We start from the raw sequence: 16,473 nt of genomic DNA, 5'->3' as shown, positions 1-16,473 counted from the left end.
ATGTCTGGAGACACAGGTGATGTCTGGAGACACAGGTGATGTCTGGAGATGTCTGGAGACACAGGTTATGTCTGGAGACACAGGTGATGTCTGGAGATGTCTGGAGACACAGGTGATGTCTGGAGACACAGGTGATGTCTGGAGATGTCTGGAGACACAGGTGATGTCTGGAGACACAGGTGATGTCTGGAGACACAGGTGATGTCTGGAGACACAGGTGATGTCTGGAGATGTCTGGAGACACAGGTTATGTCTGGAGACACAGGTGATGTCTGGAGACACAGGTGATGTCTGGAGACACAGGAGATGTCTGGAGACACAGGAGATGTCTGGAGACACAGATGATGTCTGGAGATGTCTGGAGACACAGGTGATGTCTGGAGACACAGGTGATGTCTGGAGACACAGGTGATGTCTGGAGACACAGGTGATGTCTGGAGATGTCTGGAGACACAGGTTATGTCTGGAGACACAGGTGATGTCTGGAGACACAGGTGATGTCTGGAGACACAGGAGATGTCTGGAGACACAGGTGATGTCTGGGTATGAATGATTTATAGAATGTATAAGAGCTGTGTATGAAATGTCTATAATAAATAATAATAAAATAATATGTTTATGTTTCTAGAGAGAGTATTACCTCAGAAGGAATATGTTTTAAACTTTCTTTCTAGAGAGTATTGGAGAAGCAATACAGTGGATTCAGAAAGTATTCAGACCCCTTCCCCTTTTCCACATGTTGTTACATTACAGCCTGATTCTGAAATGGATTGAATATAAAATTTTCCTCATTCCACACAACAGCCCATAATGACCAAGCAAAAACAGGTTTTTAGTGAATAAACAAACAAACCAGAAACACCTTATTTACCTAAGTATTCAGACCCTTTACACCTCCTCAGGTACACACACCTGTCTATATAAGGTCCCACAGTTAACAGTGAATATTAGAGAACAACCCAAGCCATGAGGTCGAAGGGATTGTCCATTTACATAAGTATTCAGACCCTTTACTCAGTATTTTGTTGAAGCACCTTTGGCAGCGATTACAGCCTCCAGTCTTCTTGGGAATGACGCTACAAGCTTGGCACACCTGTATTTGGGGAATTTCTCCCATTCTTCTCTGAAGATCCTCTCAAGCTCTGTCAGGTTGGATGGGGAGCGTTGCTGCACAGCTATTTTCAGGATGTTTGATTGGGTTCTGGCTGGGCCACTCAAGGGCATTAGGAGACTTTTCCCAAAGCCACTCCTACGTTGTCTTTGCTGTGTGCTTAGAGTCGTCCTGTTGGAAGGTGAACTTTCGCTCCAGTCTGAGGTCCTGAGCACTCTGTAGCAGGTTTTCATCAAGGATCTCTCTGTACGTTCATCTTTCCCTCGATCCTGACTAGTCTCCCAGCCCCTGCTGCTGAAAAACATCCCCACAGCATGATGCTGCCACCACCATGCTTCACCGTAGGGATGGTGCCAGGTTTCTTCCAGACGTGGCGCTTGGCATTCAGGCCAAAGAGTTCAACATTGGTTTCATCAGACCAGAGCATCTTGTTTCTCATTGTTCTGAGTCTTTAGGTGCCTTTTGGAAAACTCCAAGCGGGCTGTCATGTGCCTTTTACTGAGGAGTGGCTTCCGTCTGGCCACTCTACCATAAATGACTGATTGGTGGAGTGCTGCAGAGATGGTTGTCCTTCTGGAAGGTTCTCCCATCAACACAGAGGAACTCTGGAGCTCTGTCAGGGTGACCATCGGGTTCTTGGTCACCTCCCTGACCAAGGCCCTTCTCCTCCGATTGCTCAGTTTGGCCGAGCAGCCAGCTCTAGACAGAGTCTTGGTGGTTCCAAACTTCTTCCATTTAAGAATGATGGAGGCCACTGTGGTCTTCAATGCTGCAGAAATGTTTTGGTACCTTTCCCCAGATCTGTTCCTCAACACAATCCTGTCTCGGAGCTCCACGGACAATTTGTTCGACTTCATGGCTTGTTTTTGCTCTGACATGCACTGTCAACTGTGGGACCTTATATAGACAGGTGTGTCTTTCCAAATCATGTCCAATCAATTGAATTTACCACAGGTGGACTCCAATCAAGTTGTAGAAACATCTCAAGGGTGATCAATGGAAACAGGATGCATCTGAGCTCAATTTTGAGTCTCATAACAAAGGGTCTGAATAGTTATGTAAATTTAATATTTCGTTTTTTTCCCCTCTATTTAAAAAATTTGTAACAACTTGTTTTTGCTTTGTCATTATGGGGTATTGTGATGTCATTATGGGGTATTGTGATGTCATTATGGGGTATTGTGATGTCATTATGGGGTATTGTGATGTCATTATGGGGTATTGTGATGTCATTATGGGGTATTGGGATGTCATTATGGGGTGTTGTGTGTAGATTGATGAGGAATTTGTTTTATTTAATCTATTTTAGAATAAGGCTGTAACGTAACAAAATGTGTAAAAGTAAAGGGGTCTGTATACTTTCCAAATGCACTGTAATTAAATATGCATATTGTTGAGTAGGTGGAATAATGTAGTCTTTATATATTTGTTGTCACTTATTCAGCATCCTAAGTATTTGATATGTGTTGTGGTCCACTTAAAGGATTGCTGTAGATGGTGAGTTATCGTTTTTATTTTTCCTATTGCCATTATTTCATTTTTTTCCAAGTTAATTTTCTAACCTGAACTTTTTGATTATTTTTGAGATCATCTGCAAATAAGTTTAGTCTATATTCATGTTTACCAATACTGAGACCAGTTACATTTGGGTCCTGTCTAGTTGTTTCTGCAAACGGTTCAGGACAAACAGGAGTGTGGGAGAGGACATTCCTGTCTAGTTGTTTCTGTAACGGTTCAGTACAAACAGGAGTGTGGGAGAGGACATTCCTGTCTAGTTGTTTCTGTAACTGTTCAGGACAAACAGGAGTGTGGGAGAGGACATTCCTGTCTAGTTGTTTCTGTAATGGTTCAGTACAAACAGGAGTGTGGGAGAGGACATTCCTGTCTAGTTGTTTCTGTAACTGTTCAGTACAAACAGGAGTGTGGGAGAGGACATTCCTGTCTAGTTGTTTCTGTAACTGTTCAGGACAAACAGGAGTGTGGGAGAGGACATTCCTGTCTAGTTGTTTCTGTAACTGTTCAGGACAAACAGGAGTGTGGGAGAGGACATTCCTGTCTAGTTGTTTCTGTAACGGTTCAGTACAAACAGGAGTGTGGGAGAGGACATTCCTGTCTAGTTGTTTCTGTAAACGGTTCAGTACAAACAGGAGTGTGGGAGAGGACATTCCTGTCTAGTTGTTTCTGTAAACGGTTCAGTACAAACAGGAGTGTGGGAGAGGACATTCCTGTCTAGTTGTTTCTGTAAACGGTTCAGTACAAACAGGAGTGTGGGAGAGGACATTCCTGTCTAGTTGTTTCTGTAAACGGTTCAGTACAAACAGGAGTGTGGGAGAGGACATTCCTGTCTTGTGCCGCTTTTCTAAAGCAATTTCATCACATCATGTATTATTTGTGTATATTTCTTACATAGGTCATTTATTCAATATTTGTAATACATTTATTATTTGAGCTGGAAAATTGAAAGTTTTGAATAGAAAAAGCCATTCAAAATGGTTGAAAGTGTTAAACTTTGTTTCCAGAGAATATTATTAGAGAAGGACGATGTGAATGTTTATAGTGAATAGTATTGGAGAAGGAATATGTGAATGTTTCTATTTAAAAAAACAATTTATTTCTTTATTGTGACACCTGCTAGATAGTTACGGTTTCACCAGCTAGAGCATTTATTATTTTTAATTAAAAGACTCCAGTCATGGACTGTTCTCTCTGCTAGCGTACGTCATGCGATACCGATGCACCAAGTCTGGAACCAGCAGGACCCTGAACAGCTTCTACCCCCAAACCATAGACTGTTCTCTCTGCTACCACACAGCAAGCAGTACCGATGCACCAAGTCTGGAACCAACAGGACCCTGAACAGCTTCTACCCCCAAACCATAGACTGTTCTCTCTGCCACCACACAGCAAGCAGTACCGATGCACCAAGTCTGGAACCAACAGGACCCTGAACAGCTTCTACCCCCAAACCAAAAGACTGATAAACTAAACATTGACCCTTTTTTTATTTTTACTAAGTCAAGCATGACCCATTGACAACACACACACTGGACTCTACCCACCCACTCACACATACTGACACCCCAACACACACACTGGACTCTACCCACCCACTCACACATACTGACACCCCAACACACACACTGGACTCTACCCACACACTCACACATACTGACACCCCAACACACACACTGGACTCTACCCACACACTCACACATACTGACACCCCAACACACACACTGGACTCTACCCACACACTCACACATACTGACACCCCAACACACACACTGGACTCTACCCACACACTCACACATACTGACACCCCAACACACACACTGGACTCTACCCACACACTCACACATACTGACACCCCAACACACACACTGGACTCTACCCACACACTCACACATACTGACACCCCAACACACACACTGGACTCTACCCACACACTCACACATACTGACACCCCAACACACACACTGGACTCTACCCACACACTCACACATACTGACACCCCAACACACACACTGGACTCTACCCACACACTCACACATACTGACACCCCAACACACACACTGGACTCTACCCACACACTCACACATACTGACACTGACACACCAACACACACATATACACACTACATACGCCCACACACGCACAACATACACACCAATTTTAGAATAAGGCTGTAACGTAACAAAATGTGGAGAAAGTCAAGGGGTCTGAATGATTTCCCGAATGCACTGTTTATGTTCATATCTACCTCAATTACCTCGTTCCCCTGGTACTTCCTGTATATAGCCATGTTATTTTCTACTTCCTGTGTATATAGCCATGTTATTTTCTACTTCCTGTGTATATAGCCATGTTATTTTCTACTTCCTGTATATAGCCATGTTATTTTCTACTTCCTGTATATAGCCTTGTTATTTTCTACTTCCTGTGTATATAGCCATGTTATTTTCTACTTCCTGTATACAGCCATGTTATTTTCTACTTCCTGTATATAGCCTTGTTATTTTCTACTTCCTGTATATAGCCATGTTATTTTCTACTTCCTGTGTATATAGCCATGTTATTATCTACTTCCTGTGTATATAGCCATGTTATTTTCTACTTCCTGTATATAGCCTTGTTATTTTCTACTTCCTGTATATAGCCATGTTATTTTCTACTTCCTGTATATAGCCATGTTATTTTCTACTTCCTGTATATAGCCTTGTTATTTTCTACTTGCTGTATATAGCCATGTTATTTTCTACTTCCTGTATATAGCCATGTTATTTTCTACTTCCTGTATATAGCCATGTTATTGTTATTCTTCGTGTCACTATTTACATTTTTATTACATTTCATCTGTCTTTAACTGCATTGCTTGAAAAGGACCCATAAGTAAGCATTTGTTGGTCTAACCCTGTTTTGAAAGCTATTGGTTTGTGTGTGTGTGTGTGTGTGTGTGTGTGTGTGTGTGTGTGTGTCTAGGCCCTGTTACTTCATGGGTGTCTGCCAGATGATGAGCAGGAGACGTTGAATCTGACTCTGGGAGAAGATAACCCTGAACAACAACTGGTAACACATCTTTTTATTTGATTTTTTATTTCACCTTTATTTAACCTGGTAGGCCCGTTGAGAACACCTTTATTTAACCAGGTAGGCCAGTTGAGAACACCTTTATTTAACCTGGTAGGCCCGTTGAGAACACCTTTATTTAACCTGGTAGGCCCGTTGAGAACACCTTTATTTAACCAGGTAGGCTAGTTGAGAACACCTTTATTTAACCTGGTAGGCCTGTTGAGAACAAGTTCTCATTTACAACTGTGACCTGGCCAAGATAAAGCAAAGCAGCGCAATACAAACAACAACACAGAGTTACACATGGAGTAAACAAACATTCAGTAGAAAAAGTATATATACAGTGAGTGCAAATGAGGTAGAATAAAAGTGGTAAGGCAATAAATAGGCCATGGTGGCGAAGTAATTACAATATAGCAATTAAACACTGATAGATGTGTAGAGGATGAATGTGCAAGTAGAGATACTGGGGTGCAAAGGAGCAAGATAAATAAATAAATACAGTATGGGATGAGGTAGGTGGATGGGCTGTTTGCAGATGAGCTCTATGTTCAGGTGCAGTGATCTGTGAGCTGCTCTGACAGCTGGTGCTTGAAGCTAGTGAGGGTGTCACGACTTCCGCCAAAGTCGGTTCCTCTCCTTGTTCGGACGGCGTTCGGCGGTCGATGTCACCGGTCTTCTAGCCATCGCCGATCCACCTTTAATTTTCCATTTGTTTTGTCTTGTTTTCCCACACACCTGGTTTTCCCTCATTACTCGTCATGTATTTAACCCTCTGTTCCCCCCCATGTCTGTGTGTGAAATGATCTGTTACGTTTGTTGTGTGATGCGTCAGGCTGTTATTGTTTTGAGCCCCTGGTATTGTATTGTTGTCTGACTAGGTCACTATTCCCTTTCGCCTTTGGAGTGTTGTGATGCTGTTGCATCCGACTGTTCTGCTTCTATTCACTCATCCTGCACCTTACCACCTGACTCCAGTTGACCAGTTGCTACGGTTGGGTGCTGCTATGGTAACCAGTGAGCTGAGATAAGGCGGGGCTTTACCGAGCAGACACTTGTAGATGACCTGGAGCCAGTGGGTTTGGCGACGAGTATGAAGCGAGGGCCAGCCAACGAGAGCGTACAGGTCGCAGTGGTGGGTAGTATATGGGGCTTTGGTGACAAAATGTATGGCACTGTGATGGACTGCATCCTATTTGTTAGAGTTAGAGTGTTGGGGGCTATTTTGTAAATGACATCGCTGAAGTCGAGGATCTGTAGGATGGTCAATTTTACGAGGGTTTGTTTGGCAGCATGAGTGAAGGATGCTTTGTTGCGAAATAGGATGCCGATTCTAGATGTAATTTTGGATTGGAGATGCTTAATGTGAGTCTGGAAGGAGAGTTTACAGTCTAACCAGACACCTAGGTATTTGTAGTTGTCCACATATTATAAGTCAGAACCGACTAGAGTAGTGATGCTAGATGGGCGAGCAGGTGCGGGTAGTGATCGGTAGAAGAGCATGCATTTAGTTTTACTTGTATTTAAGAGCAGTTGGAGGCCACGGAAGGAGAGTTGTATGCCATTGAAGTTTGTCTGGAGGTTTGTTAACAGTGTCCAAAGAAGGGCCAGAGATATACAGAATGTATCTCTCCCTCTCAACTGGTAACACCCAAACACAGCTCTCCCTCTAAGACAGATCGTTGTTCTCTGTGCAGATCATATTTCTCTTTCTCTCTCTCTGTGTGTGTGGTGTGTGTGTGTGTGTGTGTGTGTGTGTGTGTGTGTGTGTGTGTGTGTGTGTGTGTGTGTGTGTGTGTGTGTGTGTGTGTGTGTGTGTGTGTGTGTGTGTGAGAGAGAGAGAGACAGGTATCAATTTTCCCTCTGTATTCATCAACTTTGTGTTTCCTATTTCTCACACACAGCCTCTCTCCCCTTCTGCTCTCTATCCCTCCCCTCGCTCTCTCCCTCTCTCTATCCCTCCCCTCGCTCTCTCTATCCCTCCCCTCCCTCTCTCTATCCCTCCTCACTCTCTCTGTGTCTCTCTAGGTGGTAATTCGTAGTCATCTAGATCAGAGTATGGAGGAGACTCAGGAGCTGAAGGTAAATACTGTTTTTCAGACTAACTGTTTTCCAGAACATTATCAAGTGATTTAAGAAGTTATGTTGCCATACAGTGAGCTCCAAAATGACTGGGACAGTGACTCATTTTGGCTCTGTAGTCCAACACTTTGCATTTTAAATGGTAACCATGAGGTTAGTGCAGACTGTCAGCTTTAATAATGATGGTATTTTCATCCATATCGGGTGAACCGTTTAGAAATGACAGCATTTGTTTTAGGGGACCAAAAGTATTGGGATAAATTCACTTATGTGTATTAAAGTAGTGAAAAGTTTAGTATTTGGTCCTATATTGCTAGCACACAATGATTACATCAAGCGTGTTACGACAAACTTGTTGGATGCATTTGCTGTTTGCTTTGTTTGGGCCAGTATGCAAACTGAAGTGGGTCTAGGGTGGTCGGTAAGGTGGAGGTGATATGATCCTTGACTAGCCTCTCAAAGCACTTCATGATGACAAAAGTGAGTGTTACGGGGCGATAGTCATTTAGTTCAGTTATCTTTGCCTTCTTCGGTACAGGAACAATGGTAGCCATCTTGAAGCATGTGGGGACAGCAGACTGGGAGAGATTGAATATGTCTGGAAACACACCAGCCAGCTGGTCTGCTCATGATCTGAGGACGCGGATAGAGATGCCGTCTGGGCCAGCAGCCTAGCGAGGGTTAACATGTTTAAATGTTTTACTCACGTCAGCCACTGAGAAGGAGGGGGGGGGGGGGGGCAGTCTTTGTTAGCGAGCCGTGATGGTGGCACTGTATTATCCTCAAAGCGGGCAAAGACGGTGTCTGTAACGTGGCTGTTTTTGTAGTCTGTGATTTCCTGTAAACCCTGCCACATACGTCTCGTGTCTGAGCCATTAAACTGCGACTCCACCTTGTCCCTGTACCGGCATTTCGCTTGTTTGATTGCCTTGCGGAGGGAATAACTACACTGTTTATATTCAGCCATATCGCCTGACATCTTTCCACGGTTAAATGTGGTGGCTGGCGTTTTCAGTTTTGTGCGAATGCCGCCATCCATCCACAGTTTCTGGTTAGGGTAGGTTTTAATAGTCACAGTGGGTACAACATCTCCAATGCAATTCATTATGTAACTGTAATTTGCCTAATAACAAACTTGTATGCCGTCTATAAATACAAATAAATGAGCCTTGTTGGTTAAGCTAAAGAAAAAGTTCTTTATATAACAAGTCATACTGTGGGGTGTTGGACCCAGTCAGGTCTTTATATAACAAGTCATACTGTGGGGTGTAGGACCCAGTCAGGTCTTTATATAACAAGTCATACTGTGGGGTGTTGGACCCAGTCAGGTCTTTATATAACAATATAACAAGTCATACTGTGGGGTGCTGGACCCAGTCAGGTCTTTATATAACAATATAACAAGTCATACTGTGGGGTGCTGGACCCAGTCAGGTCTTTATATAACAAGTCATACTGTGGGGTGTTGGACCCAGTCAGGTCTTTATATAACAAGTCATACTGTGGGGTGTTGGACCCAGTCAGGTCTTTATATAACAATATAACAAGTCATACTGTGGGGTGCTGGACCCAGTCAGGTCTTTATATAACAAGTCATACTGTGGGGTGTTGGACCCAGTCAGGTCTTTATATAACAAGTCATACTGTGGGGTGTTGAACCCAGTCAGGTCTTTATATAACAAGTCATACTGTGGGGTGTTGAACCCAGTCAGGTCTTTATATAACAAGTCATACTGTGGGGTGTTGAACCCAGTCAGGTCTTTATATAACAATATAACAAGTCATACTGTGGGGTGCTGGACCCAGTCAGGTCTTTATATAACAATATAACAAGTCATACTGTGGGGTGTTGGACCCAGTCAGGTCTTTATATAACAAGTCATACTGTGGGGGGTTGAACCCAGTCAGGTCTTTATATAACAAGTCATACTGTGGGGTGTTGAACCCAGTCAGGTCTTTATATAACAAGTCATACTGTGGGGTGTTGGACCCAGTCAGGTCTTTATATAACAATATAACAAGTCATACTTTGGGGTGCTGGACCCAGTCAGGTCTTTATATAACAAGTCATACTGTGGGGTGTTGGACCCAGTCAGGTCTTTATATAACAAGTCATACTGTGGGGTGTTGGACCCAGTCAGGTCTTTATATAACAAGTCATACTGTGGGGTGTTGGACCCAGTCAGGTCTTTATATAACAAGTCATACTGTGGGGTGCTGGACCCAGTCAGGTCTTTATATAACAAGTCATACTGTGGGGTGTTGGACCCAGTCAGGTCTTTATATAACAAGTCATACTGTGGGGTGTTGGACCCAGTCAGGTCTTTATATAACAAGTCATACTGTGGGGTGTTGAACCCAGTCAGGTCTTTATATAACAATATAACAAGTCATACTGTGGGGTGCTGGACCCAGTCAGGGCTTTATATAACAAGTCATACTGTGGGGTGCTGGACCCAGTCAGGGCTTTATATCACAAGTCATACTGTGGGGTGCTGGACCCAGTCAGGTCTTTATATAACAAGTCATACTGTGGGGTGCTGGACCCAGTCAGGGCTTTATATAACAATATAACAAGTCATACTGTGGGGTGTTGGACCCAGTCAGGTCTTTATATAACAAGTCATACTGTGGGGTGTTGGACCCAGTCAGGTCTTTATATAACAATATAACAAGTCATGGGTGTTGGACCCAGTCAGGTCTTTATATAACAAGTCATACTGTGGGGTGTTGGACCCAGTCAGGTCTTTATATAACAAGTCATACTGTGGGGTGTTGGACCCAGTCAGGTCTTTATATAACAAGTCATACTGTGGGGTGTTGGACCCAGTCAGGTCTTTATATAACAAGTCATACTGTGGGGTGTTGGACCCAGTCAGGTCTTTATATAACAAGTCATACTGTGGGGTGCTGGACCCAGTCAGGTCTTTATATAACAAGTCATACTGTGGGGTGCTGGACCCAGTCAGGTCTTTATATAACAATATAACAAGTCATACTGTAGGGTGTTGGACCCAGTCAGGTCTTTATATAACAAGTCATACTGTGGGGTGCTGGACCCAGTCAGGTCTTTATATAACAATATAACAAGTCATACTGTGGGGTGTTGGACCCAGTCAGGTCTTTATATAACAATATAACAAGTCATACTGTGGGGTGTTGGACCCAGTCAGGTCTTTATATAACAAGTCATACTGTGGGGTGCTGGACCCAGTCAGGTCTTTATATAACAAGTCATACTGTGGGGTGCTGGACCCAGTCAGGTCTTTATATAACAAGTCATACTGTGGGGTGCTGGACCCAGTCAGGTCTTTATATAACAATATAACAAGTCATACTGTAGGGTGTTGGACCCAGTCAGGTCTTTATATAACAAGTCATACTGTGGGGTGCTGGACCCAGTCAGGTCTTTATATAACAAGTCATACTGTAGGGTGTTGAACCCAGTCAGGTATTTATATAACAAGTCATACTGTGGGGTGTTGGACCCAGTCAGGTCTTTATATAACAAGTCATACTGTGGGGTGTTGAACCCAGTCAGGTCTTTATATAACAAGTCATACTGTGGGGTGTTGAACCCAGTCAGGTCTTTATATAACAAGTCATACTGTAGGGTGTTGAACCCAGTCAGGTCTTTATATAACAAGTCATACTGTGGGGTGTTGGACCCAGTCAGGTCTTTATATAACAATATAACAAGTCATACTGTAGGGTGTTGAACCCAGTCAGGTCTTTATATAACAAGTCATACTGTGGGGTGTTGAACCCAGTCAGGTCTTTATATAACAAGTCATACTGTAGGGTGTTGAACCCAGTCAGGTCTTTATATAACAAGTCATACTGTGGGGTGTTGGACCCAGTCAGGTCTTTATATAACAATATAACAAGTCATACTGTAGGGTGTTGAACCCAGTCAGGTCTTTATATAACAAGTCATACTGTGGGGTGTTGGACCCAGTCAGGTCTTTATATAACAAGTCATACTGTGGGGTGTTGGACCCAGTCAGGTCTTTATATAACAAGTCATACTGTGGGGTGTTGAACCCAGTCAGGTCTTTATATAACAAGTCATACTGTGGGGTGCTGGACCCAGTCAGGTCTTTATATAACAAGTCATACTGTGGGGTGTTGAACCCAGTCAGGTCTTTATATAACAAGTCATACTGTGGGGTGTTGGACCCAGTCAGGTCTTTATATAACAATACAACAAGTCATACTGTGGGGTGTTGGACCCAGTCAGGTCTTTATATAATAAGTCATACTGTGGGGTGTTGAACCCAGTCAGGTCTTTATATAACAAGTCATACTGTGGGGTGTTGGACCCAGTCAGGTCTTTATATAACACGTCATACTGTGGGGTGTTGGACCCAGTCAGGTCTTTATATAATAAGTCATACTGTGGGGTGTTGAACCCAGTCAGGTCTTTATATAACAATATAACAAGTCATACTGTAGGGTGTTGGACCCAGTCAGGTCTTTATATAACAAGTCATACTGTGGGGTGCTGGACCCAGTCAGGTCTTTATATAACAAGTCATACTGTAGGGTGTTGAACCCAGTCAGGTATTTATATAACAAGTCATACTGTGGGGTGTTGGACCCAGTCAGGTCTTTATATAACAAGTCATACTGTGGGGTGTTGAACCCAGTCAGGTCTTTATATAACAAGTCATACTGTGGGGTGTTGAACCCAGTCAGGTCTTTATATAACTAGTCATACTGTAGGGTGTTGAACCCTGTCAGGTCTTTATATAACAAGTCATACTGTGGGGTGTTGGACCCAGTCAGGTCTTTATATAACAATATAACAAGTCATACTGTAGGGTGTTGAACCCAGTCAGGTCTTTATATAACAAGTCATACTGTGGGGTGTTGAACCCAGTCAGGTCTTTATATAACAAGTCATACTGTAGGGTGTTGAACCCAGTCAGGTCTTTATATAACAAGTCATACTGTGGGGTGTTGGACCCAGTCAGGTCTTTATATAACAAGTCATACTGTGGGGTGTTGGACCCAGTCAGGTCTTTATATAACAAGTCATACTGTGGGGTGTTGAACCCAGTCAGGTCTTTATATAACAAGTCATACTGTGGGGTGCTGGACCCAGTCAGGTCTTTATATAACAAGTCATACTGTGGGGTGTTGAACCCAGTCAGGTCTTTATATAACAAGTCATACTGTGGGGTGTTGGACCCAGTCAGGTCTTTATATAACAATATAACAAGTCATACTGTGGGGTGTTGGACCCAGTCAGGTCTTTATATAATAAGTCATACTGTGGGGTGTTGAACCCAGTCAGGTCTTTATATAACAAGTCATACTGTGGGGTGTTGGACCCAGTCAGGTCTTTATATAACAAGTCATACTGTGGGGTGTTGGACCCAGTCAGGTCTTTATATAATAAGTCATACTGTGGGGTGTTGAACCCAGTCAGGTCTTTATCTAACAAGTCATACTGTGGGGTGCTGGACCCAGTCAGGTCTTTATATAACAAGTCATACTGTGGGGTGTTGAACCCAGTCAGGTCTTTATATAACAAGTCATACTGTGGGGTGTTGGACCCAGTCAGGTCTTTATATAACAAGTCATACTGTGGGGTGCTGGACCCAGTCAGGTCTTTATATAACAAGTCATACTGTGGGGTGTTGGACCCAGTCAGGTCTTTATATAACAAGTCATACTGTGGGGTGTTAGACCCAGTCAGGTCTTTATATAACAAGTCATACTGTGGGGTGTTGGACCCAGTCAGGTCTTTATATAACAAGTCATACTGTAGGGTGTTGGACCCAGTCTTTATATAACAAGTCATACTGTGGGGTGCTGGACCCAGTCAGGTCTTTATATAACAAGTCATACTGTGGGGTGCTGGACCCAGTCAGGTCTTTATATAACAATATAACATGTCATACTGTGGGGTGTTGGACCCAGTCAGGTCTTTATATAACAAGTCATACTGTGGGGTGTTGGACCCAGTCAGGTCTTTATATAACAATATAACAAGTCATACTGTGGGGTGTTGGACCCAGTCAGGTCTTTATATAACAAGTCATACTGTGGGGTGTTGGACCCAGTCAGGTCTTTAACAGAACAATATATGTTATTACCTTGTACCCATGTATATATCCATGTTACTACCTGGTACTCCCTGTATATAGCCATGTTATTACCTGGTACTCCCTGTATTTAGCCATGTTATTACCTGGTACTTCTTGTATATAGCCATGTTATTACCTGGTACTCTCTGTATTTAGCCATGTTATTACCTGGTACTCCCTGTATATAGCCTTGTTATTACCTGTTATTCCCTGTATATAGCCATGGTATTACCTGGTACTCCCTGTATATAGCCATGGTATTACCTGGTACTCCCTGTATATAACCATGTGATTACCTCCCTGTATATATTCATGTTATTACCTGGTACTCCCTGTATATAACCATGTGATTACCTCCCTGTATATATCCATGTTATTACCTGGTACTCCCTGTATATAGCCATGTTATTACCTCCCTGTATATAACCATGTTATTACCTGGTACTCCCTGTATATAGCCATGTTATTACCTGCTACTCCCTGTATATAGCCATGTTATTACCTGGTACCCCCTGGATATAACCATGTTATTACCTGGTATTCCCTGTATATAGCCATGTTATTATCCCTGTTATCATTACTCATTGTGTATTATGTTACTATTTTTCTGTTATTATGTCACTGTTAGTCTACACCTGTTGTTTAACAAGCATTTCCCTGTTAGTCTACACCTGTTGTTGTTAGTCTACACCTGTTGTTACCAAGCATTTCCCTGTTAGTCTACACCTGTTGTTACCAAGCATTTCCCTGTTAGTCTACACCTGTTGTTTACCAAGCATTTCCCTGTTAGTCTACACATGTTGTTTACCAAGCATTTCCCTGTTAGTCTACACCTGTTGTTTACCAAGCATTTCACTGTTAGTCTACACCTGTTGTTGTTAGTCTACACATGTTGTTTACCAAGCATTTCCCTGTTAGTCTACACCTGTTGTTTACCAAGCATTTCCCTGTTAGTCTACACATGTTGTTTACCAAGCATTTCCCTGTTAGTCTACACCTGTTGTTTACCAAGCATTTCACTGTTAGTCTACACCTGTTGTTTACCAAGCATTTCCCTGTTAGTCTACACCTGTTGTTACCAAGCATTTCCCTGTTAGTCTACACCTGTTGTTTACCAAGCATTTCACTGTTAGTCTACACCTGTTGTTGTTAGTCTACACATGTTGTTCACCAAGCATTTCACTGTTAGTCTACACCTGTTGTTTACCAAGCATTTCCCTGTTAGTCTACACATGTTGTTGTTAGTCTACACATGTTGTTTACCAAGCATTTCACTGTTAGTCTACACCTGTTGTTGTTAGTCTACACCTGTTGTTTACCAAGCATTTCACTGTTAGTCTACACCTGTTGTTACCAAGCATTTCACTGTTAGTCTACACCTGATGTTGTTAGTCTACACCTGTTGTTTACCAAGCATTTCACTGTTAGTCTACACCTGTTGTTGTTAGTCTACACCTGTTGTTTACCAAGCATTTCACTGTTAGTCTACACCTGTTGTTGTTAGTCTACACCTGTTGTTTACAAAGCATTTCACTGTTAGTCTACACCTGTTGTTGTTAGTCTACACCTGTTGTTTACCAAGCATTTCACTGTTAGTCTACACATGTTGTTTACCAAGCATTTCACTGATAGTCTACACCTGTTGTTACCAAGCATTTCCCTGTTAGTCTACACCTGTTGTTTATCAAGCATGTGACAAACACATTTAATTTGATTTGTTAGTGTGGGATTGGCATGCGGGGTGAGGGGTCCGTGGGTGGCTTCTAACCATTGTTTTGGATTCCTTATGTCTTACTTATTGGTAGGAATAAGTTTGGTCCAAACCGGATGTTGGGTTCTATTTTTATTGACAATTATTTGAATCTTATAAATTAAATTGGTCAATTTGGGTGAAATCAGTGTTCCTAATTTATCTGAGATGACGTTACATTTGAACAATATAATGATTGAGGAATGTAACTCCAGAACCAATCTGAGATAGTGGGTGTCATGGCGTGGAACGACTCCATTGTGTTTTTTCATTGTCACCTTTATTTCACCAGGTAGGCTAGTTGAGAACAAACTCTCATTTACAACTGCGGCCTAGATATAGAGTGTCTCCCCCTTTGAAGAGGGGGATGACCGCGGCAGCTTTCCAATCTTAGGGGATCTCAGACAATACGAATGAGAGGTTGAACAGGCTAGTAATAAGGGCTGCAAACATTTTTTGAGTATGATTTTAGAAAGAGAGTGTCCAGACTGTCTAGCCCGGCTGATTTGTAGGGGTCCAGATTTTGCAGCTCTTTCAGAACATCAGTTATCTGGATTTGGGTGAAGGAGAAATGGGGGAGGCTTGGGCAGGTTGCTGTGGGGGGTGCAGGGCAGTTGACCGGGGTAGGGGTAGCCAGGTGGAAAGCAGGGCAGTTGACCGGGGTAGGGGTAGCCAGGTGGAAAGCAGGGCAGTTGACCGGGGTAGGGGTAGCCAGGTGGAAAGCAGGGCAGTTGACCGGGGTAGGGGTAGCCAGGTGGAAAGCAGGGCAGTTGACCGGGGTAGGGGTAGCCAGGTGGAAAGCAGGGCAGTTGACCGGGGTAGGGGTAGCCAGGTGGAAAGCAGGGCAGTTGACCGGGGTAGGGGTA

General features: G+C 43.0%; 1 protein-coding gene across 3 annotated transcripts in view; it reads left to right on the top strand.

Annotated features, from left to right (window-relative positions):
* Nucleotides 1–16,473, top strand: part of LOC110510300 (dixin) — a 71,895-nt gene that overhangs the window by 32,146 nt on the left and 23,276 nt on the right. For all 3 annotated transcript variants that reach the window (XM_036967768.2, XM_036967767.2, XM_090226283.1), the window contains exons 8-9: nucleotides 5,591–5,677; nucleotides 7,709–7,762. In XM_036967768.2, the coding sequence (XP_036823663.2) occupies nucleotides 5,591–5,677; nucleotides 7,709–7,762 (141 nt within the window). The remainder of the gene's footprint in view (nucleotides 1–5,590; nucleotides 5,678–7,708; nucleotides 7,763–16,473) is intronic.

Source organism: Oncorhynchus mykiss, chromosome 29 (genome assembly GCF_057628025.1).
Source record: "Oncorhynchus mykiss isolate SJ-2025 chromosome 29, ASM5762802v1, whole genome shotgun sequence".
In the NCBI taxonomy this organism is placed as follows: domain Eukaryota; kingdom Metazoa; phylum Chordata; class Actinopteri; order Salmoniformes; family Salmonidae; genus Oncorhynchus; species Oncorhynchus mykiss.
Note: the sequence above shows the minus strand (reverse complement) of the source record. Positions and strands in the feature narration are given on the sequence as shown.